The sequence below is a fragment of the Gadus morhua genome, chromosome 14 (genome assembly GCF_902167405.1).
Source record: "Gadus morhua chromosome 14, gadMor3.0, whole genome shotgun sequence".
Lineage (NCBI taxonomy): Eukaryota > Metazoa > Chordata > Actinopteri > Gadiformes > Gadidae > Gadus > Gadus morhua.
In genome coordinates, this window is record NC_044061.1 from 11625652 (window position 1) to 11653058 (window position 27407).

At 45.5% G+C, this 27407-nt stretch overlaps 1 protein-coding gene across 1 annotated transcript in view; it reads left to right on the forward strand.

Annotated features, from left to right (window-relative positions):
• Positions 1-27407, forward strand: part of sbf2 (SET binding factor 2) — a 95449-nt gene that overhangs the window by 39191 nt on the left and 28851 nt on the right. The window contains 11 exon segments of the mRNA XM_030376139.1: positions 1452-1580; positions 1863-1961; positions 2641-2682; positions 2684-2846; positions 3686-3795; positions 5649-5798; positions 12907-12975; positions 23873-24040; positions 24284-24576; positions 26529-26701; positions 27125-27198. Of these exon segments, the coding sequence (XP_030231999.1) occupies positions 1452-1580; positions 1863-1961; positions 2641-2682; positions 2684-2846; positions 3686-3795; positions 5649-5798; positions 12907-12975; positions 23873-24040; positions 24284-24576; positions 26529-26701; positions 27125-27198 (1470 nt within the window).

Sequence of the window (27407 nt, forward strand, 5' to 3'; positions counted from 1 at the left end):
TCGTCCTTAACTTTTTGAAGACCTCCTCATGGGTGGCTTATATACGTATACCAACTTTGACAACCATGAGTTCTTCGGTATGGTTGAGTACTTGGGATTGGCTGCATGATGGCAGCTGATTTGCATAATCATAAATCGTAATCATTAATCTGCCATTACTTTGCCATTTTTTCTAAAAATCGAAACCAAAATAATGCAAAATAAATTTGGGTAATTTAGGCTTAGGTCGGTTTTTTCAAGTTTTCTGAAACTTTCGTGGTACAGCAAAATCTATTCCGACGGACCTCTTGGGTCCTTGATGCAAAAAAGATTCAGCGCTTCAAATAAGGCCCTTATTCCAAGTTTCAGATTTTTTTTATAAAACGGGGTGAGGGGTGTGGTCGTTAAGGTTTGACGACAATTTATCGCTCCTCCTGGGGCTGACAAAACCTTTTGGAGACCTCGTTACTGGTCTACATATGTCTATTTAATTTGACAGCTCTCAGCTGTTCAGGTTGGGAGTGGTTGATTTTAGAATTTTTTTGTCAGATTCACGTTCCATATTTTTTTATTTATTTAAAAAGATTAGGAATGGGGCACTGCAATTGCGTACTGATATATGTGCAATTATTTGGAGTGGGCTATGTTTTTTTATACCTTTAACACCGTAGGAGAGGATAAAAGAAGAACTACTATAAGAAAAATATGATAATAAGCAGACAATCAATTAGTGTGGCTCGGTCTGCAACCACACTAATGACGTCGAAACGAAAATTTAGTAGATTTTCAAAAATATATCAAAATGTTATCAGAGTGCTAACTGGTTCGTTATTGTCACTAAACAAACTCAAAGTGCGTGCGTGCGTAGTGTCTTTGGTGTGCATGTGTTAAGCTGCGCACTTTAAGGATTACCGTAGTTGAATATGATGCATGACAGCCTCATGAGGTTATCTTTTGTTTTGTTATGTTTATGTGTGCTCCGGACAGAGCCCTCCAGCCTTGGATAAATGCTCGGGCAGCAACATGATGTATCAAGTGTTACTGGGTTTACATTTGTGCGTCCTCCGTTGGAGATTTGTGTTTATGCCTTGTTTGTGGAGTCCCCTTGGTTACCCCCCCCCCCTCTGCATGTCCTTCTTCGCAGGACCCCACATGGCTCAGATTATACGCAAATACCGCTCTTTCGGTCGGATGGGAGGATGTGTGCTGGGGGGGTTGTCTCTTTCATCCACAAGCAGAACAATTTAGGCAGAAGCAAATTACATTTGTTTAAAGCAGTATTTATTTTCCATTTGTGTGTGCTAATGATCTTCTCTGTGATTAAATAAACAAACAAAAAAAAGGTGATCCAAGTTCATACTGATCCTAAAAAAGAAACCGGAGCACTCTTTCAGTGGATTGGGCCGAGGATTGCAACTATTTTGTTTCTACGCTGTTGAGTAACCCTTTCCAATGCCCCCCTTCCGGTACAGACTGCCTTCCTGGGTCAGCGAGGCCTGATCGAGAATGACTTCCTGACCAAGGTCTTGGATGGTATGGCCTTCGCTGGCTTCGTCTCAGAGAGGGGTCCACCTTACCGGGCGTGTGATCTCTTTGATGAGGTACCTAGACAGTGATGCCCAAGACTCATTGGCCAATATCAATGGTCATCCAGATTCAGCTGGAGCATGGGAGACCTTCTCAGTTACCAGTCTGCAGTTATAACTTTATTTTCGAAGTTTCTCGTCTGACCAAATATATTTGGAACGTAATCGACCCTTGGTTAATTGAGTCGTATTTTTTGTTACTTGACAATATAATATGCCTTTTTTTGTATTATTTAGTCATTTATTTTGTTAATCTGTTTGATTGTTAATTTTGTGTGTGTATGAACGCGTGTGTAGCTGGTGGCCTTTGACGTAGATCGCATCAGGGAAGAGGATGCGGACCCAGTGAAGCTGCAGAAGCACATGCGGGATCTCTCGGAGCAGTTGTACAAAAATGTAAGCGTTCTGTCCAACACCAAGCCAGGAACCCTCTACCAAAACCTCCTCAACAACCTGGAAGCGTTTTTCTTGCGCACGCTCAATCCAATTTTGTACTTAATAGGCCATACCGGCTTCAGCTGGCGTGAGATTCTCAATTTTCCATGCATGGGTATAATAAAGTCATGTCAAGTCACTGTATTTGTGGTCAAACTGTGTTGTCTACTTGATGTCAGAATTTATGGCTGTAGGTCGTTAAGTTAACCAACCAAGTCATTCCACCCAGCACTCGTACATCTGGCAAATTAGTATGTTCTACTATGCCTCTAACGATGCCATTAGAAACTGGAACACACTTCCCGTTCATTTGAGGTTGACAAAAAGTTTTCTCCCCTTCTGATCCCTATTATCTTAGTTCTTCGAATTTCCATCCTGGTATACCGTTCTGTTCATTATTTTATTGTTTTTATTTCCACAGATGTGTATGATACATCTGACTGTTGATCGTCTGTCTATATATATGCATCTTTTCAGTGTTTAAATGCATTCTATATATTAGTAATTTCTATAATCATGATGATGATCATTATTGCGAAGCCCCTTTACGATGCGCTCCATTTAAAACATGCCTTACGTTAAAAAGGGGCATGACTTGACCTGGCTGCTCCTCTTGTGCCTGGTTGTGGTCGTTCCGTAGGAGAACCCCAACCCCCACATGGCGTTCCAGAAAGTCCCGCGGACCCTCGGAGGGCTCCCACTTGCGGGTGCACCAGGTGCCCTTCCCCCCTCTGCAGGACGACAAGGTGGAGGGACTGCTGCTGGAGGCCGCCGCCAAGCACGCCGCCACCCCGGCCGTGCCTCGCCCCGAGAAGAAGTGTGTGGTGCCGGCCGGACCCCCCGTGGGTATGTCGGAGGCTGGATATTGAACGTGGTCCGACTGAAAACCCACAAAGGGTTCTGTTGTGTTCCATGTTCCAAATGTGTCCCCAAATCCTCCCGATCTCCTAATTTTTTTTCTGGGCCACAAAATACCAACTTTTGGTCTCAAAATATTTATTTGTGGCCCCGAAATACTTGTCTTATAGTTCTCGATGATTTTTGTAAAACATTTGAGGGCTCAGAATGCTGTCAGAATGATGTCACCCTCATGCCCAGGGTGGGATTGCACACCTGCTTTTGGCAACAAGTTTTCAGTTTTCATCTCACCATCCTATGCACTCTTTCAAAGCAATCAATGTAATACCCTCATAATTACCTTACGGTTGAATTATTACTTTTCGCTGCCAAAAGCTGGTATGCAATCCCACGCTGGGCATGGAAGTGGCATCATCGTTTCGAGTCCTTTGACTAAATTACCTAAAACTAATTATCTTGGCACGAAATAACATGGAATAGGTCATTCAAGGCCACGAAAACATCCTCTGCCAACTCCCGGGCTCGGTACCAATGCTCAACCTTTTAAAGGGCAATAGCGGTCTGGGTTGATCAAACCATCGTGACCGTCTTGTCAGCGTTTGCTCAATGTCCAAACAGTGATTTACAAGCTTAAATCTTGCGTATTTGAACAACCTCACTTTCCAGTCCACATCCAAAAATGGTTAAACAGAATGCAGCCCTTCACTTCATTTGTTTAATTGTCTCCAAAGTTATTTACTAGCTGGCAACAACATTTCAGAGTTAAAAAAAGACTTGCACAAGCACATCTGTTATTGTCGCCTGACGCCGAGCCCTGTTCTGTCCAGTCTCCATCATGGGCAAGAGCTGCTCGGTGTTCAACAGCGCTCGCAGGCTGGAGGTGGTGAGGAGCTGCATCTCCTTCGTCTTCGACAACAACAACCTGGAGACGGAGAAGGTAATGCACAGCGTCTCTCAGCACCGCTGCCCTCAGGGTGACACCGGTGCCGTCCTTCTAGATAGCCGCCCAGAGACCCCCCCCTCCCAAGGGGGCATCTCTCCTCGGCTTTATCTCCCATCTGGCCCTCTGGCAGCATGGCGTCAAAGATTATGTCATGAAACACTCACTTATCCTATCTCGCTTTTTTTTTTTTTTTTATCTACGCCAAAATGTTTATGGGTCATGCGAGGCTGTGTTGGAACGTAGTTAAACGCTACCGCGATGAATGCGGCCAATATGTCCGAACCAGGCCAGTCTCCCAGTTTTTATTGTGTTTAACTTTTATGCATCCCTCTTGCGTAATATAGCGGTTCAATAATTCAACCACGCATCCCGGTGCTTTTTCAAGAAACGCAGGCTGTGTCCTCTCGTAGCCCCCCGTGAGCCTGTAAACCGTCACCTTTCATGTGGTCAATGGGAAAAGCATTAGGCGTGCAGCGGGGGCCAGATGGAGCGGCTCCCATCCAGAGTGGCCCCGTACGAGGGCCCCGTACAAGGGCCCATTAACCCTGGCGCCGTATGTCCCCGTAAGCCCCTATCAGAGGCTTACAGGCTGCAGGTGTTTGTGTGTGTTTTTTTAGTGGGCTACCATATTAGGGACGTGACGAAGCAGCGGGAATCCCTATTCAGCATTGTCCTAGGAGCAAAGGCTTATTCAGGGTATTAAATTGAGTTAAATGCAGACCCGATGATAGATGACTTTCCTCTTGAGAACAGTTTTTAGTGTCGCAGGCGAATTCTTTTCTCCTACTATTGCGATAGGGATGTAAAGATGGGGCAGAGGCAAAGCATGGAATGAATCGGGTCATTTCCTGTAGATTGAACCATGAGTCTCTGATCCCCAAACAAGTAACTAAATAAGATGTATATTGACAATATTTATTTTGTCATCAAAAGGTGAATTGTGTGATTGTCATTCTGCAGGGTAAAGGACAGGTATTGTGACCAAACCGTGTTAGTCGTCTCTCCTGGCTTTGCTATTATTTACATTTGTGGCAGGCGCTTTCACGCAAAATGCTCTTTTCACACAAAATGCTCAGAATCAGCAATGAAGTGATTTCGACAAATTATATTGGTAGCAGATGTCTTAGTGAAGCCAGGAGAGAGGGTAACAATGTTTGATCACCCAGACCTTGGTTTGGCACCTTATGGTGTTAACGGCCTCTGTTTAAAAGACTACACTCGTGTTGGAAAGCACCCAGTTTGGAGGTTAATGTTGTGTCAGATACAACACTTGCTCTCTCGCTGTGAGGCCTGTTTTGCTTTGAAAATAGCCTGTCATGCCTGTTTCATCTGTTTTATCTTGTAATACTTGTTCCATACTATTATAAAGACAGGTTCTTGCGTGTTGGCAAAATGCTTTGTTTGTCAAAGGGACTCAAAAATCATAATCGTTGTTATGAGGAAGTGTGACATGGTGTTACACAAACGTGTACATCGGTTTTTTTAAACAATACCTCAAAGATGTGTTACCAGTTGCACTTTGATTGGAGGGTGGATTACAAATACTAACTAAATGAATATCAGTACCTGTGCGATCCACACGTATAGTGACGTCATTCCTCACAATTCATAAGGCTTAATCATTTTAGCGAGATGCGGTTCAAAAACAATATATCGTTATTCATTGTGTTATAAATATTTAGCCGATAGTCTATTGGGGAAAATTGTGCTGGTCAGGCTACTTCGCTTACTTTTTTGCGAGCTATTTATTATCCAAGCTCTTCCTTGTCCAGAGGAGCTGGATGTTGCTTAATAAGAAATGCCACCTTTCCCACACTGCTCTTGGCTCTCTCTATCTTTCTCAACAGAGCCTGCCAGCTGCGCTGAGGGCCCTGAAAGGCAAGGCAGCGCGCCAGTGTCTGACCGAGGAGCTCTGTCTCCACGTGCGGCAGAACCGGGCCATTCTGGATCACCAGCAGTTTGACTACATCATCCGCATGATGAACTGTGCTCTCCAGGTGGGTTCACGGGCCCTCCTTCAGTTGCATACTGACACAAGACAAGAAGCAAATGACAATAAAAATGTGTGTTGAATATAATGTTAGTAAAAATGGGTTGGTTTTAGATTTGGTTTTAATGTTTGCGAACAGAATTTGTTACAAAATAGGGAACAATAGGGATGGGACAATACAAATGGGGCTCATACAAGTTTATCACTGATACAAATGAATAGGTAAAGAATCAAAAGATCCTAATAATCGAGAAATAATGTATAATCTTTGAAAAGGTAAGGAAAATGCAGACTAGAACGTATTACATAATGAGCAAGACAAAAGGAAAAAAGTGTAAATCAGACAAATTTGCAAACAGAATCCCAGAGGGTAAGTACGTTAAAAAAAATTATAATAATTTGGACCTTTTCTTGAACCTCTCGGGTTTTCAAAAAGCAACAATTCAAAATCTTGTTACCCATCGTAACTGGCCTCGTCCGGATAAATCTGCACTTTATGACCCATAACTTCTTGTGATTTACACACACGAGGTGTCAGAAAGAGGCCTGTACGAACAACTTTTCCCATTCCCTTTCCATCTATGTCACCCTAGGTGCCTAAAACACACAAGCTGTGATTCTGTGGACTGTGGCCCAGCAAAAGCTCTGTTATGTCCATGTGTGACAAATTATTTTTTGTTTTTTGTTTTTGGTCATTCATTGGATGCTAGGGGGTTTGCTAATTATTTCGTTTTTTCTGTCCTTATTAAAAGTTCTTCCCGGCTTCAGCCAGCTCCAGCCAGCTTCAACAGGTCTTGAGTAGTACCTATTGGGTTTTATTGCTGTGCATCACCTCTAGCCAGAGTTTTTTTTCGGGGATCACAGAACATAGGTTTTACACAGTTCCTCTGGATGCCTGACATTCCTCTGGCAAATAATATAGGCCAGTAAGACCAATTAATCCCACCATCTGCCCAGTGCTGAGACCCAGGAGACCATGTGATGTGTCACTTCCAGTCCCTTCCTGCTACAAACGCAGCCGTGAGGCAGCCCGGTCCAACGTCGATGAAAAAAATATCGGCTGATATTTCGCGAAAATTAAATTGAAACAAACTGACTTGTTCAATTAATCTTGCCGTTCTTTTCCCATGAAGACACAAGATTCTCAGTAGCCCTTTCAAATATTGAAGTTTGTGTTTTTCAATGAATATCCGTCTGGCCCTGGCTGTGCAGCATTTGTTCCATTGCTGCAAATTATTTACACATGGGCACTAAAAAACTCAAGCCAATCAGATTACATTACTAAGGGACATTCTTGCTCTCTTCCCTTTTGCCGAATCCGGATAATAGTCAAACAAGCAAAAACATATCCTCTGAGATAATCCTTCCGTGCATATGTATGTAAACCTTCAGACGGTGTTATTCATTCCATATAAGAAGTTCCAATTGTTCCGTAAATTGCGACACTTTCCTCCGGGGCCGCCATTGTTTTGGAAATTCTGCGTACTGCGACGCTCCTCGCTTGATCATGAACTGAAAATTCATTGGGATTGTTCCTATTGATTTCACATTATCGAAAGAGGCTTTCATGACATACTAATCTGCCCAGAGAAACAGAACGTTGATTCCCAGGCACAAATGGCACTACCGATCGTGCACCACAACGTGGTATACACGTGGTGGAGCTGCGCATGGGTCCTTCCGTCCACGGTTTCATTGTGTTCCAGAAGGAGGGAAGACGTGGTGTGCAGCCATCACGGTAGTCCACTTGTGGCGCGCAGATGTTGAATAGTCGGCGTGACAAGAAGCTTATTGCTCATTCCGTTGTGTTTGTGCTTTTGTCTCTTTCGCATGGGCCTCGCTCTCTTAGGGAAGGCTCTTGGAACGATGCAGGGGTGCATTCCATTGAGATTGCCTATTGTGGTGCATGCTATCTGATAGCCAAACAGAGAGCGTGTCAGTATTGTATGGTTGTACTCTTCCAAATGAGATCCTTATGGCTCCAAGCTGTTTTAGAAACAGATGAGTGGGACGATACAAAAATGAAAGAATGATCCCAGCGCCGGATGTTGAAAACAGCCTTTTTTTCTTATTTTTAAGTGACCTTGCGGCATGAATACTAATTCCCTTGGTGAATGCCATGTGTTGATAAATGTGAGATGCTTACGATGTTAGCCGTCACAGCTAATCACCCTGGAAAACAAACAGCGAGGGTATAATCCAAAGTTGCACTGGTATTCTTATTGTCATGCGTGCATGGAGCGGATTGTGTATTTGGAAGCAGCCATTTTAAACAGGTCCCCAGTACATCTGGAGAGAAGGCCATTAGTCCTCTACCTTGTGTGTTGTTTGGAGAAACCGCACCAGGGGGTAAACTCCTTAATCCTCATTCCGAGTCACTTAACATTCCACACGTTATTGTAGTTATACAGTGCTATGGTTTACTTGCGTTGGCACTATATAAATAAATGTTACTATATGCTTGCACAATAAACCAAAACCAAAACAAATGTATTTAAATCACAGAGATGCTCCGTAGCCGGGCAAAAGATGAGCTCAGGCATACCAAGCGTCGCTCTGGTATAAAAAAAATATTTTCTCTATTGAATGAAATCCACTCATTTCTGATTGGCTCCTCTTATTTGTCCAACTTAATGCTTTGCCAGTAATTCAACTAGCATGACAAATGCTAGCTGCAACCTGCATTGCACAGCAAAGTCTAGTTCCCCAAATTCAGCTCACCACTATCACTGTTATTATTGTATAGGTGTTACTTTGATTGATATGCCTAGACACCCTAAGTACTTGTGAGTAAGCGATCTTTACATGACTTGCACAAGAGGAAACATGACGAGGACTGTTAAATTGTTGCTGTATACATGATTGCCCGACGGCAGCATGATGCATCAGTGAGGGCCTCAGCAGTGTCCGTCTGTTTCGTTCCTTAAGACACCATTGTCTAGAGGTCAAGTTGGGGGGCTAAGCGTTAGTCAGAGATCTGCGTCTGTTAGTGATCAGATTCAACCTCTCAACAGTCTGCAGGGGAGTGAGCCAACAGAAGAAGTATGCGATTGAAAAGTACTTTGTCGGTACAATGGGTCAAAGGTGGGAAGATTTGAAGCAGGTGATGCATGTGAGCGTGAATTCGATCGTGATAGACTTTTGGGATTTTTCTTTCCTGTAAGCCAAATCTTTAAAGCGTTTTAAAAGTCCTGCATTAGTTTTCCACAGCAGTTCCAGATTTCTCTGCTATTCCTTCCTCCCATGAATCATTTACACTAATGACCTTAAGGGTAAAAATTTGTGTGTGGAATGGATGTCTGTGTGAGCGTGCGTACACAAGCGGATGCGCCTATGCGCTCGCACGTGCACATGCTCGCGCAAGTACACATGCTCGCGCAAGTACACATGCGCGCGCACGGACAAATGCGCGCTCACGGACACATGCGCGCGCACGGACACATGTGCGCGCAACCGTGTTTGTCTAAATGTACCCCTGCGCATCTGTGTATGTTTGCATGTGCTGCTTACCGGTCGATAATCCAGCTGTTGCCATTATGGAAGTACGGGTTGCGCAAGCCATGTGGGGGAATAAGCCCTGCTGGGGATGTATCCTGGCATTCCAACCATTTCCTGTCAGATAGGATTATGGGCCCTCTGTGTTGTACGCGCACTTGGCTGTGGACCCCCCCGTCCCCCCGTCGCCCCGTCCCCCTCCCGATTAGCAGTTAGTACGAGTGTTGACTGAAGCAGGGGATCTCTAAGGGACATGGTTAAATGATCAACCGTCCCCTCTGTGCGGCTGTTGAACAAAGTGCAAGTGGACACATTTTACTGCAGTCAGATGTGTGCAGTTATTTGTGTTATGTGACTGTATGCTCAGAGTTGATGTGTTGCGGTGCCAACCCGAGTCTCAATCTCGCATCAAGTTCCCAGAGCTTAAAGGCAGATTTGAAAAAGGACTCTGGACTCTTTAAAAAGTCCAGTGTTCTACAATGGTGTATGCACCTTAAATTTAACCTGGACCTCTCATTGTATGCTGATTATTTTAGTTTTATTTGATAGCGTTGCTGGGTCATCTGGCTCATGCGGGAAGTGTTCATTTAAAGACTTAAAACAACACTTCCCTATCTAGCTTCTTCCAGTGTAAAACAACTCAGTCTCCCCACTTACGTTAAATTATATTTTCTGCTGTTTGTGTGTGTGTCTGTGTGTGTGTGTGTGTGTGTGTGTGTGTGTGTGTGTGTGTGTGTGTGTGTGTGTGTGTGTGTGTGTGTGTGTGTGTGTGTGTGTGTGTGTGTGTGTTATTGAACACTAGGCCCTAATAGGAATGTGATTTTATTGGTTTTCCCAATGGTGATTAACAAGGTTTAATGGCATAATGGCCTCATATTCACCATTCCACCATGGCTTCCTCAGAAGCCTTCGCCTGAGCCACTGCTTGCCGGTTTAAAGACTTTCCACGAAAAACAGAGGGACAGGAAGGGTCTGTTTTTGCTCTCTGCTCCATCTGGTCACGTTTGCACACTTGTTGTGCTTGCTGTAATGCACGTCCTTCCGTGAGCACCACTGTTAGTCATCATATTTACCAAACAATGAAGTGACCGAACTGGACGAGAGAGACTTGAGTCACCACATGACTTCCTCTTTGCACCCCGCCACACGTCCACCGTCACCTCTGTCACCTCTGTGAGCCGCTGAGTGTATCTCAGTCGTGCACTTATGAACGTACACGTCGCCACTCAGTGAATGTACACATCCCTTTTGCCGGTCAATGACCTAGACAAATGCGAATACATGCAGTCCTCCCGGACCTTGGCACCGTGTTGCCCTACACTACAGATGTTCGAGGCAAGTAATCGCTGATTGGTCGATGAGGTTTCAATGCCTAGCGTTTTGCATTGTTTCCGAAAAAATTATGCACCAGTCGAAAGTTCGTTCAGTTGGTTGCAATTCTCTTATCGACCTATACAACGATTTTTCAGGGTACATTTTGACGATTTTGAAACATCTTCATCACATGGATACATTTATTTTTCAACATATCTCAATGGAGCGAAGTCGATATGTCGCTTTTTTTTTTGTTGGAAACGCTACACTGCCCCCTTGTGTACAAGTTGACGTTGAGGTGTAAATTCAGGCATGTGTCCAAAGACCTGCATACTGTCTCTTAGTCCCAACGTGGATCTTCACGAAGGCGGGGACCTCAATTTCGTAGTCTTATAAATCTGCTTGCAAGCACGTCAGCTGGAATCATGCTTTCTTTATTAAAGGTATAGAAGCCAACGATTCTTGGCCCTTTTTATATATAGAGACATTCACATATATTTCTAAGATACCTGTTCATTGAAAAATAATGTAATCAAGGTATTCGTTTGTTTACGTGTTGACAGTCCGCACTGTAGAGCCCCAGTAAACAGGCCACAACTTTGAGGGAGGTATGCTCTTTGCTAAATAACCATAAACTTTCTGAAGTGCGCACCTCCACTACTAGTCCTATGTTTTTCCCTCTGTCATTACTTGGCCCACCACAAACTTAGGTGAACTGGAGCGCCGCCAAGCCGGCTGTAAACAAGAGCGTTGTCGCCGCTCCCTTCTCGGGTTGTGCGTTCACCGCAACCAAAATAATGAGCGACAGAGTCGTGCATAAGAGAAGAGGAACACAAAGAGTGGTGTGGTGGAAACCCGGTCCATGGGGGTGCAAGCCTTTCATGTGAGGCTAAGGAACGTGTGTTTTGCATTTGCTTCCCCTCCATACATTCCTGGGTTTTTCGAGGAAGCCACGCGGGGGGGAGGTTGAGGGCGGGGGGGGGGGGGCGGCAGGGTCTACTGACCACTTTGGAAAGCACAGAATTCCGACTGCTGCACTATCTGCTGTCCATCCCGCCGAAATTAGAGACTCATGATACTCCGTTTCCTCGTAAACATTTCTTGGGTGGAAAGATGGCGCATATTGTATAATGATCTTGAGGGATTTTTGTGTGTCTGTGTGTATGTGTACGTGTGTTCTTGCACATAGATGCATGTTTGCATGTGTTTGTGTGAAGTAAAAGGAGAGAGAAAGTGTTTGATTTGTGTTGCATGCATGTTAATTTGTCAGTCAGCAAGGTTGATGGGGAAAGCAGAATAGAGTATCAATTTGATTCATGTTGTCCCTCTGGAGGATGTAATTTGCAGTCTCAGATCAAGATCAGTGCTTTTTTTTTGACGTAAATCAAGTTTCTTGCTGCATTTTTGTTTTTTTGTACTTCAGCAAATAAATCCTAGTGAAGCTTATGAGAGATGAATACCAATTTCCTGTTTATGAATTACTTCTTGATCCAATTCAGGTCCTCAACTTTTCTTTGCCTGTTCTCCATTTTACCGTGGTCTGCCTGAGAAATAAGTTTTGAACAACTTACATTTTCATCTCAAAGCGACCAAGCGACCCAGCGACAATGGTGATCCTCTGAGCCAGGAGGATTGTATTATCAATGATTGTCTGAAATACGACTTTGTATGGCATTCTTATTTAATATGCAATGTATTTTTTTTTATCTAACAATAAATTGAAGGCATGGTGACATTTGTATTGAGGCAAGGAGTAAGGATTGTCTATTGAAAGCATATGGATACAAAATATGGTATGTAGAGGCAAATAATTGCCGAAAAAGGAGGGAGTCGTTAGTTGAACCCCTGCAGAGCCAGGCCCTGACATTACAAAATGATAACGTGTTTTTGTCTGGAAACAGGATGTTTGTATTGCCAAGATTAATAGAAAGAAAGACCCCTCAGTGAGACCCTTATTTACTGTAGATATCAAAACCAGCTACAATTAAGAACACGTCCCTAGTCTAATGTTTTAGTTATTGTTTTCTAACCCCTGACCTTTGCAAGGGCCCCCGGGAAAGACACAAAAGAATGCGTTTGAAAAAAAAAATAATAATAATAATATATACCAGAGTCCTATATAAGGCTCTGCTGTATTCATGCTCAGTGTGCTTTGCTATGTGAAATCAATAGGATTACATTCCTTTTTTTGGTGCACAAATAAGAACCGGAATTCACTCATGTGCGTTGACGCTGTAAGGAGTTGCGGCCCTCAGGTTCAGCTCTATCATACTCACCTCCCCTCCCTGGTGGTCTGACCCCCGCAGGACTGTTCCAGCTCAGAGGAGTTCACCGTGGCGGCCGCCCTTCTTCCCCTCAGCACCGAATTCCACCGGGTGAGTCACACATTCAACACCCGTCCTGTAAGCCTTTCTACACAAAAATGGCCGCCTGACATCGCCAGACCAATTTAGAAATGTGTATTGGGTCAATTCTGACTTTCAGGGGGACGTATCCGTGGGCACAATTGGATAGAACTGCAACCAATCAGAGCAACGAGACATAAGACACATAAGCGGCAGCCATCCTGGTTGTGTATGGAAATGCCTTGACGCACAACAGGGCACTTCTCTGCACAGCCATCGTACTAATATCCGACCTGTATTAGATATACGTCAAGTCAAGTTTATTTATATAGCACATTTAAAAACAACAATAGTTGACCAGAGTGCTGTCCAATGCAAGACAACAAATGGGTCCAAGATACACAACAACAGCAAAAACAACAACAACAAAGCAAAACAAAAAAAGGTTAATTAGTGTTAAAGACCAATGCATAATAGTGAGTCTTTAGTAGCGTTTTAAACTGGTCAATGGACTGGCCAGTTCTCAGACTCAGAAGACTGTTCCAGGTCAATCACACAACATCTGTGATTGACCCAACCCAGGGTAGACCTGCTGGAAATGTGTCAGAACAGAAGGGGAGCCAGGCTCATATGCCAGAGTAACAAAAAAATGAGCTTGCACTTTTGTTTAGTTTCAGACTAAATTAAAGGCAAACGGACTGCATTTACATAGCGCTATTCAGACCTGTGGCCACTCAAAGTGCTTGCAAATTATGGCCTCACATTCACCCCTTTATGCACACATTCTTACATCGACGCCATTGTCAACTATGCAAGGCCGCAGCCAGCTCATACGGAGCAGTCAGGATTATGCGTCTTCCTCGACAAGGACTCCTCGACACTTGGATAGGAGCCAGGCAAAAATGTGATCGATTGATCACGGAAGTGCTGGATGAAGTCAAAGCCCATCAACCAGTACTGAACGATGCCTCGGGTGTAGTCAGAGCTTGTAGAACATCAGCTCTCATTCGTGCCCCCTCAGTGTGCTGGGACATGACGGCGTGACATTAGCGCTTAATGCTGTGTTGCTGGTTAATCTGCAGCAGGTCTCTCAGAGGCCAGTGTTCCTGTGGTGGGAAGAGGTTGAGGTTAATCATCCCTGCTCTGCCCTGATCGCCTCAGCCTGCCATACGGAGAGAGCTAACCGATCCGATCAGACGTGCTGTGAGGGTGTGTTTGCGTTCATGTGTTCATATGAAATAAATTGCTTTGCTTCGCTGCCAGTATCTCTCCACACAACAGATCCATCGTCACCATAGTGACAGACAAAACAGTCAGATGTTGGCTCTCTTGTTGAATATCGATGGCGTGGGCCCTGGGACCTGGAAGGAACAGTGCCAACAGATGATCACTGAGCTGGGCTGTAATACGTAGACCTGAGCTCACATACTCATGACTGTTACGACCCGGCTCGAGAGGAGTAACATATAGTCGACAAACAAGGATTATGTATAAGAAAACCGGGTTTATTGTCACTAAAGGTTACACAGACTGGTGAATGGGAACCGTGCTGCTGGCCCTGGCTAGAGAAGGAGCCAATAAAGCCTTCCAGGCTTTATAGGCAACAGCAGGTGCCAGGTAACGAAGCGGAGGAGGGGCTGAAGGAGGAGCTCCAGGAGCACTGCAAAACATGGAGCAGACCTGCACATAACACCCCCCCCCCTTAAAACGGTTGCTCTAGGCAACCGCCAAGTTACACAAACCAAATCAACAACAAAACAAATGGAAACCTATACCACCGATGCTTTTGACTCATGCCCTTGAAAGGGCATCAGCGAGCACATTGTCCCTTCCACGAATGTGCTTTATCTCCAGGTTGAAGCCCTGCAGGAACAAACTCCATCGCATCAGCCGGTGGTTGGAGTTCCTCATTCTGCTGAGGAACACAAGTGGGTTATGGTCCGTGTAGACCACCAGGACCTGACTGGAAGAGACATACACATCGAAGTGGTCCAGAGCAGAAATAAGGGCCAAGGCCTCTTTCTCGATCGTAGAATAATGCTTCTGATGAATGTCAAATTTTCTCGAAAAATAACAAACCCTTCAACCCCTGATGAGTCGTCTTGAAGTAGGGCGGCACCTACCCCAGCATCACTAGCATCGACAGCCAGTTAAATGGCTTGTTAAAGTCAGGGGCAGCCAGGACTTGGGCACTGACCAACAGGGCCTTCAGGTTCTCAAATGCCAACTGACACATCTCTGTCCAAACAAAGTGGACCTTTGGGCTAAGTAAGCTAGTCAAGGGGGCAGCCGCAGTAGCAAAATTCTTACAAAAACTTTGCTAGTAGCCTGCCATGCCAAGAAACCGTTTCAGCTCACCCCGAGAAGTAGGAACGCCGAAGCAGCAGATGGCCTCTACTTTAGCGCCGATAGGACAGACTACCCCCCGCCCAACAACCTTCCCTAGATACGCCACAGTGGCCTGACCAAACTCACACTTGGCAAGGTTCACCGTCAAATTGGCAGCAGCCAGCCTACCAAATACCTCCTCCACCTGAGCTATGTGCCGAGACCAGGTGGAGCTATAAATAACTATGTCGTCAAGGTATGCTTCACAACCTGCAACCCCTTTCAACACCAGGTTAACGAGACGCTGGAATGTGGCAGGTGCATTCCGCATTCCAAAAGCCATAACTCTATACTGACAAAAATCATCTGGAGTCACAAAGGCAGAGATTTCACGAGCCCTCTGAGTAAGAGGGACCTGCCAGTAGCCGTTCAGGAGGTCTAACCTAGTGACAAAAGCTGCAGACCCTACCCTGTCAATGCAATCATCTAGACGGGGAAGAGGATAGCAATCCGGCTTTGTGACAGAGTTTACCTTGCGAAGATCAGTACAAAACCGAGGTGTGCGATCTGACTTATCAACCAGCAAACACGGGGAGCTCCACGGGCTAGCACTAGGTTCTGCAATGCCATGCTGCAACATGTAATCCACCTCTTTACTCATCAGCTGGCGTTTCTCAGGATTTACCCTATAAGGGTGTTGCCTAATAGGTGCAGCATCCCCGACATCAATGTCATGCTGGAGAACATTGGTACAAGTAGGCACATCAGAGAACAGGGCAGGATATTTACAAATAGCCTCAGTAACGTCGGATCGATGTGGTGAATCGAGATAAGACAGATGGACCTCCAAATTTGCGACAATTTCTGAGTTTGGGAGCCTAGCACAAGAGAGCCCACGTTCAACAACACCATCAATGTCCTTTTCACCCACAGGAATCGAAGTGCTCAGCACAGCAGCTGTCTTCACCCCAGCAACTGCCTTCACCCCTGAGAGCCCAGCCTGGCTCCTCGCACAGTACTTTTTCAAAAGGTTAACATGACAGAGACGCGTTTTACGCTTTCGCTCTGGAGTCTTTATCAAGTAATCCAACTCACCCACCCGACGCTCAACCACATATGGACCACTAAATCAAGCCTGCAAAGCAGACCCCAGAATTGGCAGCAGCACCAACACCTTTTCGCCAGGGGAGAATGCTCGATGCTTTGCACTTCGGTCGTACCACCCCTTCATCCGTTCTTGGGCTTCCCCCAAGTTCTGCCTCGCCAGCTCACACGCCTTGTTCAGTTTTGACCTAAAATGACAAACGAAGTCTAACAAATTTGTCGGGGGGGACTGGTTTGCCAACCATCTTTCTTTCAAAAGTTTCAAAGGGCCCCTCACAGTATGGCCGAACACCAGTTCGGCTGGACTAAAGCCAAGGGACTCTTGAGTGACCTCTCTAGCCGCAAAGAGGAGGAAAGGGGTTCCCTCATCCCAATCTCTCTCAAACTCCTTACAGTAGGCTCGTAGCATGGTCTTTAGGGTCTGATGAAACCGCTCAAGGGCTCCCTGACTCTCGGGATGATAAGCAGATGAAGTCTGGTGCTCGATAGACAACTGCTGGAGAACCTGGGAGAACCCTGGTCGGACTGGATAATTCTTGGCAGGCCAAACACTGTGAAGAACTTGATGAGAGCCTTGGAAATGGCTGAAGCGGTGATTCTACGGAGAGGGATCGCTTCAGGAAACCGGGTAGCTGTACACATGATCGTCAATAGGTACTGGTTACCTGACTTGGTACGAGGAAGGGGACCAACACAATCAATCAGGATACGCTCAAAGGGCTCTCCTATGGCAGGGATAGGATGTAAAGGAGCTGGGGGAATCTTCTGGTTGGGCTTACCAATAACTTGGCACACATGACATGTTCTACAATGCTCAGCAACATCAGACTTCACACCAGGCCAAAAGAATTGTCTCATCACTCTGTCTAAAGTTTTCCTAATCCCCATATGACCGGCCAGGCAATGATCATGAGCCAACTGCAAGACATCCTGTCGATAGACACTCGGCACTACAACCTGAAACACACTACTCCAATCATCATGACAGGACAGTGTCGGAGAAGTCCACTTCCTCATTAACACACCATTGTCCACAAAATAGCAACAAGACACAGCTGTCATCTCATCCTCAGGCACAACCTTGTCAAAAAGTGAAGATAAGGTTGAATCTCTCCCCTGCTCACACTTGAGCTCGTCACACGAGGGAAACACTTTGCCAAATCCCAACACGTCACCCTTCGCCAGAAATGTGTCAAACAGTGCGATGTCAGAATCAGCTTCTTTGTCTGGCTTCTTCTTCGCTGACATGGCACGGGTAGTAACACAAACAGGGAATGCTTCTGGGAATCGCTTCTCAAGATCATCTGGGCGTTTCGACACAACAGGAAAGGGGACAACCTCAGGAGCCGCAAGCATCCTACCACCGGCTAGGTCATTTCCCAAAATGAAGGACACCCCTTTAATGGGAATGCTCGAACAAACCGCTACAGCTACTTCCCCAGAAACAAGTCCCGTTTCAAGGGTAAGGTTATGCATCGGCAGAGACAGATACCCCCCCCCCAAACCCTTGGACGAGGACACTGGAACCCAACTTAGACTGCTCAGAAAACGGTAGGTGGTCCTGGAGAATCAAGGACTGAAAAGCTCCACTATCTCTCCAGATCTTAATCGGTTGCTTGGTTGAAGGATCAGTGACAAGGGAGACACAACCATCCATAAGGAAAGACGAAGAACCAGGCAGCTCACTCTTTTGAGCGGGTTGGTCCATGGTTTGGTCGACGGCCCAATTGCTCACAGTTTTTAATAAGGCAACAGGCTTATAAGACTCTTGTTTTTTACTCAAGACAGGGCAATCAGCAATGAAGTGACCACTGTTCTTGCAATAAAAACAAGTCCTCTCCAACGGAGCACTTCTAACGAAAGCTGTAGAAATGGTAGGAGGAGGCTTTGAGCAGGTGGAGGAAGTGGTTGGAAACCGAGATCTGTTAAAACCAGTCCTTCCCCTTCGCTCACCCTGGTCGCTATCAAAGTTTACCTTGAGCCTCAACAAGAGTGGACACTTCTTGTTGATTGAGATAAGTACACACAGCAACAGGCAGACAATTTTTAAAGTCCTCCAGCAGAACTAATTGTCTATGATCCTCCTTAGTTTCAGCCTTCTGTGACTTGCACCAAGAACTAAAACTGATCTCCTTTTCTCTTGCAAACTCAACATAAGTTTGTTCATCCAGCTTACTGAGGCCTCTAAAACGCTGGCGGTACGCCTCAGGAACGAGCTCATAAGTTCTTAGAATGGCGCCTTTAACTTTTTCATAGTCCTTGACATCCTCAATGTTTAAAGAAGCGTAAGCGTCTTGTGCTTTTCCCACCAGAACGCTTTGCAAAAGCGATGTCCAGGCATGTATTGGCCAGTCTGAAACAGTAGCCACTCGTTCAAAATGAGCGAAATACCGCTCAACATTTTTCTCAGCGAATGGAGGTACTAGTCTGATGTTTCTCGCTACGCTAAACTGAGCCGAGGCAGAACTGGATGAGCTCAAAGCAGCATGCTTAAATTCAAGCTCTTTCAAGAAACGCTCGTGCTCTAGGTGCATTTGCCTTTCCTTAAGGATACGCTCTTTTTCTTTATCCTCTAGTTCTAACTCTCGGAACGCCAACTCCTTCAACCTGAACTCCAGCACAGCATCTGACATTTGAGGAAGAACAAGTTGATGCTGGTATGCTGGTAGAGCCGACGTCCTCAGGATGCCTCCTTCTGCTAGGCCTGCCTTAAGTGCTTCTCTTAAACTCTCTTTAAGACGTTTATCACCACTGGCAATCTCAATGTCATAATGACTGGCAAGACTAAGGAGCTGTTCTTTAGTGAGCTGATCAAGCAACTCCTCCGAGGGTGCACTAATAAAGTCATCTATAGCCGCCATACTAGACAACTTCAATAACCAAGCATAAATAAACAAAATACACCAATCATTGCTGAGCACAGTGAGCAAGCCTCCGAGTGCAAATGATCATCTAAGCAAGCCTCCTGGTACCCGCCTAACTCTAAACTAACCCTAATGGTCTTCTGAGGCGTGCCGGGCTCGAGGCTTCTTTAAAACAAAGCTCAGTTAACCTCAGCCATGTGGCCAAGGCCCTGAAATGCTCGCCCCCACCAGAGAACACGTCTCCACCCAGGATTACCTCGAAAATAAAGAAGGCAAAATAACAAATAGTGTACCGATGGAAAGACAGATTGCTCCGCCCAGCTGGTACACTCCCTAACTAACCAGGGGGAATCACTCACAACTTAAAATCATAGCACTCAGATTCAATACTCACCGTCTCACCATGGAAAAAAAAACTGCTCATAGCCACACTGCCAAACACCACCAAAACATACCAAGTTACTCTGTCTAGGGGAAAATTAGAAATAATTAACTCTGCAAAACTGTTGAATGGGAACCGTGCTGCTGGCCCTGGCTAGAGAAGGAGCCAATAAAGCCTTCCATGCTTTATAGGCAACAGCAGGTGCCGGGTAACGAAGCGGAGGAGGGGCTGAAGGAGGAGCTCCAGGAGCACTGCAAAACATGGAGCAGACCTGCACATAACAATGACGTGTAGCGATCATGTTTGTTGTGGATCGAGTCTTGTGATTAGTGTCCTTGGTGTATAGGATTCACGTGACGTACTGCTTTTTGTAATGGAGAAGATGGTGATCAATGACTGTAAATGCTCGTTCTTAAGGGGCTTTGCAACGGGACTCGTAGATGGGGTCTTTAAGAGGTTATGTGGCTTGAAAGATTATTGACTCTTTGGTCTTTTACATCAGAGGGTAAAAGACCCCCTTGCAGGTTAATTTCCCTTGATAAAAGGATCATACAGATTAGCCTGTGTGGCCATCTGAATCACATGCTTAACTCTTTGATCATTTTCATCCAAGCGTTTAGATCAGTGTCAGTTGTAGTTCACAGCGATGGGAGTCATCGAGAGACGTTGATAAGGTGCCTTATCAACGTTTGTTATTCCTGACTGGAGTTTGGCAAATGCTATGTGCATGCTTTCAGCAATAATGTCCCATATCCCCAGAGCATGTCTACACCGGGACCCACAAAGCTCCCTTCCTGCACAGCAGCCTGGTGCTGGTGAGTCACAGGCTGTATTTGGTTTCCACTTTGAACCATATGTGCACATTAAAGGGCTGCTGTTTCTGACCCACATGGTGCTGCACACATCAAGTCCCTACCCGATTCCACTGAATAGTTCTCTCGAACCTGAAACAGTTTTTTAGACATGACAGAGAGATTCAGACAACGAAGAAAAGCTTATTTGGTTTAGTCAAATTAGGTGACCGTCCAATGAGGAATCAACGCCAGCACGCTAACAACTTCTCCTCGGATGACTTTTGCTGTAGGCAAATTCCATCATGACCTCTGTTCAATCAGTGGCTTTTTAAAAGGCTATTATATTCAAAGATTCTCCAATCTTCTGATGGCGGTTCTGGCATTTGTCACGTAGCCATGGCAGACCATTATCAGCTGAAGAACAGGTGTTAGTGATGTCTGAGTCACTGTTGGGGCAGCCCCTAATGTCAAAAATATTTGAATCATCCACAAAATTCAAATTACCTGCCTCGCTGTCTGGCTCATTGTGTGTGTGTGTGTGTGTGAGAGAGAGAGTTTGGGGGGGGGGGGGCAGGGGGAAAGAGTGAAGAGAGACAGAAATTGGATGCAACAGCAAGTCAATCGTCCAAACATAATTTGGAATGATTTATACAGCAGGACACTCTTGAGTGTTAACATTCTTTTGGCCAAAGTTTACGTGGGGAAGGATTTTGAGGAGTGTGCCCTGTCAAACTGTTTCACATCCCCGAAGAACCGCCTCGAACCACCTGACCCCTGAGGGCCTACGCAGACGTCCAAGATTCTTCCCTCTCAATGTTTACTCGGTTCCGCAGAACATTTATGCTAGCCGCACATTGTGCATTTGTAGAATAATGGCCTATGGATGCCATAATGGTCTTGTTTACACTCCGTCATCCAACACGGTTCAGATTCATGTTTGTTTAACGGTCCTGATTATGGCAGAATGTATTGTTTGCATCGAGACATTTTCATGGTTTCAGGATACAAATATGTTGCCCCTCGAAAAGGTAGAAAAGGTAGAAAGCCATGAAAGAAGATACTGGCCCAAAAAAACAGGATCGTCCTCGCGTTCAAATTTCTGCATTCCAAGAGGGTATTTCACCTTGAGTAAATTTCTGTTTTGTAAACCGAAATAAGCATTCACTGAACCGAGAGACTCTATATGGCTATATGGCACTCTTCAATGCGAAACAGGCTTCAAAGCTATGTAGCGAATCAACAGACTGACCTGTTGTTTATTTTGGACACGTGCTCACACACATCAGATGTGGTCCCCCCCCCCCCCCCAGTCAACCTGAATCACGCTACATGTTTACGAGGACCATAAGGCTACCTTTAAACATCTCTCGCTCAGAAGTGTGTCGTTAATTACAAGGCCTCCGGTCAACTCTAGCCGTCCCTCGGAACCAGTTCAACACATTGACTCTTTATCCACATCTGTCTTTGGTCTTTTTCTTCCAATGTCCCTTGACTCACTCTGAGCAGGTCACCCATTCATTTGGGATCTTTTGCATCGATGGACACCCCCTACCCTCAATACCCCTTTCAGTGCTCTTTCCTCTGTCCTTACGTCGTCCCTTTTCTGCTTCTATCCATATTTCCCTCCCAAGTGATTATCCTCCTCATCCATCGTCCGCCCTTTTCATGTCTGTTGTTGTTCACGCCAGGGTCTATTTATTTATCATGGAAGCCGGGTGGGGGGGGGGGGGGGAGAGTTGATGACCACGGTCACGTTGACCGATACACATCTGACAAGACAAGGTCGAAATATTTTGGGAAAGAAAAAAATAAAGAAAGATGAGGAATCGTCAATGTGCACCAACACACACGCACACCAGCTGCTGCAGGATTCTGTAACAGAGAGGTATTCCACCACTAATAGGTTAAGGCCTCCCCGCTTATGTTATTTGCTTTTTCAGGCCTACATTTTTTTTGTCACATCCTAAAGGGTTTGTACTGTATATTTAAGGTTTAGGCTTTATAATCCTTTTAATTGAAAAAGGCCAACATTTTTACAATAGATTCCGAAGCCAAACGGCACGCTGTCTTGAAAGCATTACGGCCACAAGGGCCGTATGTGAATAGGTTTCATTTTAAACAATCTGTCTTTAGTCCGTCTCTTTCATGTGTTAGTGGTGATAGCATTCTAAAATCGACGTTGTACACTGATGATAGTGAGACCAATAATTTGCCAATGAGAGACGGGGAGCTACATTCCTTATCCCCCTCCCCAATGATATAGTATCACTAGATATCATCAGAAACGAAGGTCAAATGAGCTCAATTCGGCAGAACGCTAGGAAGCATAATTATTCTGGAACGGATAGGAGTGAATAGGCCTGCAGAGGTGGAGACTCACAGGGGCAGCTCCAGCCAAGCCTTTTGGAATTGTCTTATGGCGTTCTTGACATTCCAAACAGAAATAGTGATTGTTATATTGTCAGGGCATCCTCGATGTACTCCCGAAAGCACCAGGAATTTTGGAGGATCTATTCACATCCTCTCCTGGGTGCCTCCTATGTTGATCTCCCCTCCGAGTATATCCTTTTGTACCTGCAAAGGCATCCACAGTTTCTCACACTTCACTTTCCTAAATCGATAAGAACAGTTTCGCAGAATTCAAGAAAGCAAAATGATGGTGATGATGATTTGTCTATGATCGTTGTGGTAAGACCATTTTCCATATCACCTAGCATCAAAAAACAACTGTAAAAAAGTACAAAAGAATATTATATATATAAATGTATTTCAACTCTACATTCCCGTTGAACCATTGTTCAAAATTCATCGTAAACATGGTAAAAACAAGGAATTTCGTAAATATATATATATATGTTATAATTATATTCATTCTAGTACCTGCTTGGTACTAGAAGTGGGACTAGAGTTGTTTTTAGGTTGTCTCTCTAACCCTGGCAGTAGCCACACCATTTCGGTCCATTTAAGGGGAAAACACAAAACGATACTGAAAACCACTGCAGAGTTGACCCAGGGGTAATAAACTAGAAGTTTAACTAATAAAAGATCCCTAACCTTACTAAATAAAGGCACATGTCTTGACAATGCAGCCGGTCTGTGGTGATGTTTGGGTTGGGAGTGGGTGTTTATGGATGCAGCAGCGCTCACACATAATCATTCTTACATTGTGTTGGCACACTGGTGGTAAGTCTAGCCCTTGTAGGTTGGGTGCAACAACAGCAGAAACACCTTATTGGGAATCACAGCACGTTCCCAAAAGGTGTTATTTTGGGATGCAGCCGGGTGATCTGCTCTTCATGCAATGACAAAGCAGAATGTCACATCACAAATCAGTCAAAGTTGTCTTCATGGGTATCGCATAGAAAATGATCACAATTAACAGATACTTTAATTTTTTTTAAGTTTATATGCGTGTGTCCTAACTTATTGTCCTGCGCTTGTGCGTCTCTCTGCAGAAACTAGCCGGGGTGAAGCAGTACGCCTACACATGTGTCCAGGATCATCCCATCTGGACAAACCAGCAGTTCTGGGAGGCTACCTTCTACAGCGAGGTCCAGAACAAGATCCGTTCCCTGTATCTCAGCAGTGCGGAGGAGAAAGTAGGCATCACTGCCAGACTGAAGGTCAGTCACCGATGGCTTTATATTACCTGTGTCTGTGCTCCTACTTTGATCACGCTATAAACCAACCATTAGAATAGGTTCTCGCATTTCACACGTGTCGAGGTCATGGTGTCAACAACGGAGCGCCACGGCATCCACCACACATACCACGCCTCCACTTTCATTTTCTCCAAATGCATTGAACCATGCTCTGATTTCAACGCCGTTTAAAAACAACAAGCAAAATCCTGTGTCTGGCTCCAGGACGCGGCTCCCCTGGCACCAGAAGCCCAGGCAGCGGCAGGGTTAGGCCGGGCCGAGGAGCACACAGCCATGGACCTGGCCGCGGAGCAGCTGCGCGCCTGGCCCTGCCTCAGCAAGCAGAAGCAGCAGGAGCTGGTGAAGAACGAGGAGAGCACCGTGTTCGGCTGGGCCATCCACTACGCCAGCCTCATGGTCTACCTGCTGGTGCCTCTGGACACCAGCAAGAACAAGCTGCTGCGCAACCACCCCGCCACCGACTGGGAGAGCGGCAGCAACAGCATAGTGACCAACAGGTCAGTACTGGGAGACACATAGTGGCCAACAGGTCAGTACTGGGAGACACATAGTGACCAACAGGTCAGTACTGGGAGACACATAGTGACCAACAGGTCAGTACTGGGAGAAACATAGTGACCAACAGGTCAGTACTGGGAGACACATAGTGACCAACTGATCAGTACTGGGAGACACATAGTGACCAACAGGTCAGTACTGGGAGACACATAGTGACCAACAGGTCATTACTGGGAGACACTTAGTGGCCAACAGGTCAGTACTGGGAGACACAGAGTGGCCAACAGGTCAGTACTGGGAGACACAGAGTGGCCAACAGGTCAGTACTGGGAGACACAGAGTGGCCAACAGGTCAGTACTGGGAGACACATAGTGACCAACAGGTCAGTACTGGGAGACACAGAGTGACCATCAGGTCAGTACTGGGAGACACAGAGTGACCAACAAGTCAGTACTCGGAGACACAGATAGTGACCAACAGGTGAGTAATGGATATACATAGTGACCAATAGGGCTGTACTGGGCACGAATAATGACCAACAGGTCAGGACTGGAAACATGTAGTGACAAAAAGGTCAGTATGAGAGTCACATAGTGGCCAACAGGTTAGTATTTCACACGCATAGTGATCAACAGGTCAGTACTGGACATAAATAAATATATACCAAAGGTCAGTACTGGAGACGCTTCATTCACACTGTAGGGCTCAATTTGGGTATATTGTTCAGATCCGATTCAAATGTTATTAGTTAATAATGCCATAGCCTTCCATCAACCATTAGTGAGTGAAATAAGATGAGAGAATATCTTTTTCCGGTGCACACTGTGCCTGCCTCTGAATGTGGGGATTTTGAATTTTCTGATCATCAGCACATCGCTTGTCAGTTAAGTTAAAAGATCTGTGTGTTTGTAAGAAATGGGCCAATCGCTTGAAAATGAGGTCAAATATAGAGATTAGCAACAGAACCGGCTGCAATGGAATATTTCTGAGGCAGAACCATCACACCGTTATCTGGAGGAAGATTGAGATTTCTCCATATTGGAGAGTTTCCCCATTCATCAGCTAGGTAGCGATATGTGTGTGGGTGGCTTCATTACTTGCAGTGTACAGTACTCTCTGCTCTAGCCAAATGCAACATACGGTTCCCTCATCCGACCCTCATCCGCCGGTTGCATTTGCTCAGAGCAGAGCTTTGGCTTTTGCAAAATCAAAACCCACAGGGTGTCTTCATAGGATTCATTTCGTTTGCCTTTTTAAACACTTTTTCTGTGATAAATTTCAGTGGAATTTTTTTAGTGCTGTACGTTAAGTAAAAACAACTGGGGCCAACCAGTGTGTTGCATAAGCCATTATCTGTTTCTAATGATTGGCTGCAGCTTTCTTAGGCTAAGGTTTCACTTGCTTCTTCCATGTTCTTGTTCCAAAAAATATTGAGAAAATAACATTATGTAAGCACGTTGTTCCTTTTCTGATGGAATGGATGTGTCCAGGACAGTACTTGTTTTTCAACTGTTATCCCAGACGGCAACCCTGAACATTTACCCACGCACCTTTTCATATATTATCCCTTTGAAATTATGTTTTTTAATGATGAACCCATCCACTGCATAAAACCATCTTAATTAAAAGATAGCTCAACCCCCTTTCCCAGATATTCCGAAGGTACTCATCCCAAATACCTAAAAGTCTATTCCTGGGATGAAAGAGCCGGTGGATCTATGTGTTTTGTCCTGTAACGCCAACATTATGAAACATCTTTTTCAATTCAAGTGATGCAATGATAAAGTGATGGCTGCCACTGCCAAATAGTATTATCCTCTTAAAGGACACTGCGCTGACAAGTTTCAACCACTCATTCTAACCGTACCGGTTCATTCTAAAAGTAGACGTTCGCGATCCCCAGCATCCTGAAGCGTTGAGGTGACGGTGTGGTCGTTTCGTTTTTCCCAGCATGGCGGGCAGCGTGGCGGAGAGCTTCGACACGGAGAGCGGCTACGAGGACTCTGAGAGCAGCGACGCGGCCAACTCTGTGGTGCGCTTCATCGTCCGCTTCATCGACAAGGTGTGCACGGAGAGCGGCGTGACCCAGGAGCACATCAAGAGTCTGCACAACATGATCCCAGGTAAACTCCCCTCCTGGGATGTCAGGCCTGGGATGTCAGGCCGCTGCGCCCGCTCCCCTGACCTAAATCCCTCCCCTGGTCGCCCAGCACCGCCTCCCCTGGACGCTGTGTGAACCCTGGGCGAGTGTATTCTAAGCAAAGGCTTTAGGCCACTGAGACCTCTAAGCTGTTTAAAAGGACTTGACCTGCTAACTGGCCTTGAGGTTGTAAATATGGGCTGGCGTTGGGGAAGCAGGCGTTTCTCTAGACGATTGTGCATGCGCTACACGCGCAATGTGTATATGTGTCTGTCTGACGGAGTTGAACGTTGGTGTGGATGTGCGTGACGCACGTTTGCCTGCTGGTTGCCAGTGGGTCGTGGCTGGACGCGGACATGCATGGTGCATGGTGGGTAAAAGCAACTGCTTATCTCTGACCCCACAGGCCTGGTAGCGATGCAGATCGAGGTTCTGGAGACGGTGCACAGAGAGAGCCGGAGGCTGCCTCCCATTCCAAAGGTAAGGGCCAGATCCACAATGCATTGTTTCCAAACACAAGCACCTGCACCTCTTTTTCATTCACAACTTGATGGTTATCCATGTGTAGTATGGCAGACAATAGCATGACTTCATGTATAAAGTCGATTTGCTTTATCAGTGACTTGAATCTGTATGCTAAAATCAGGTTTAAAGCATCTTGGCCAGCTCAGCCATTGTCCTATCGAAGG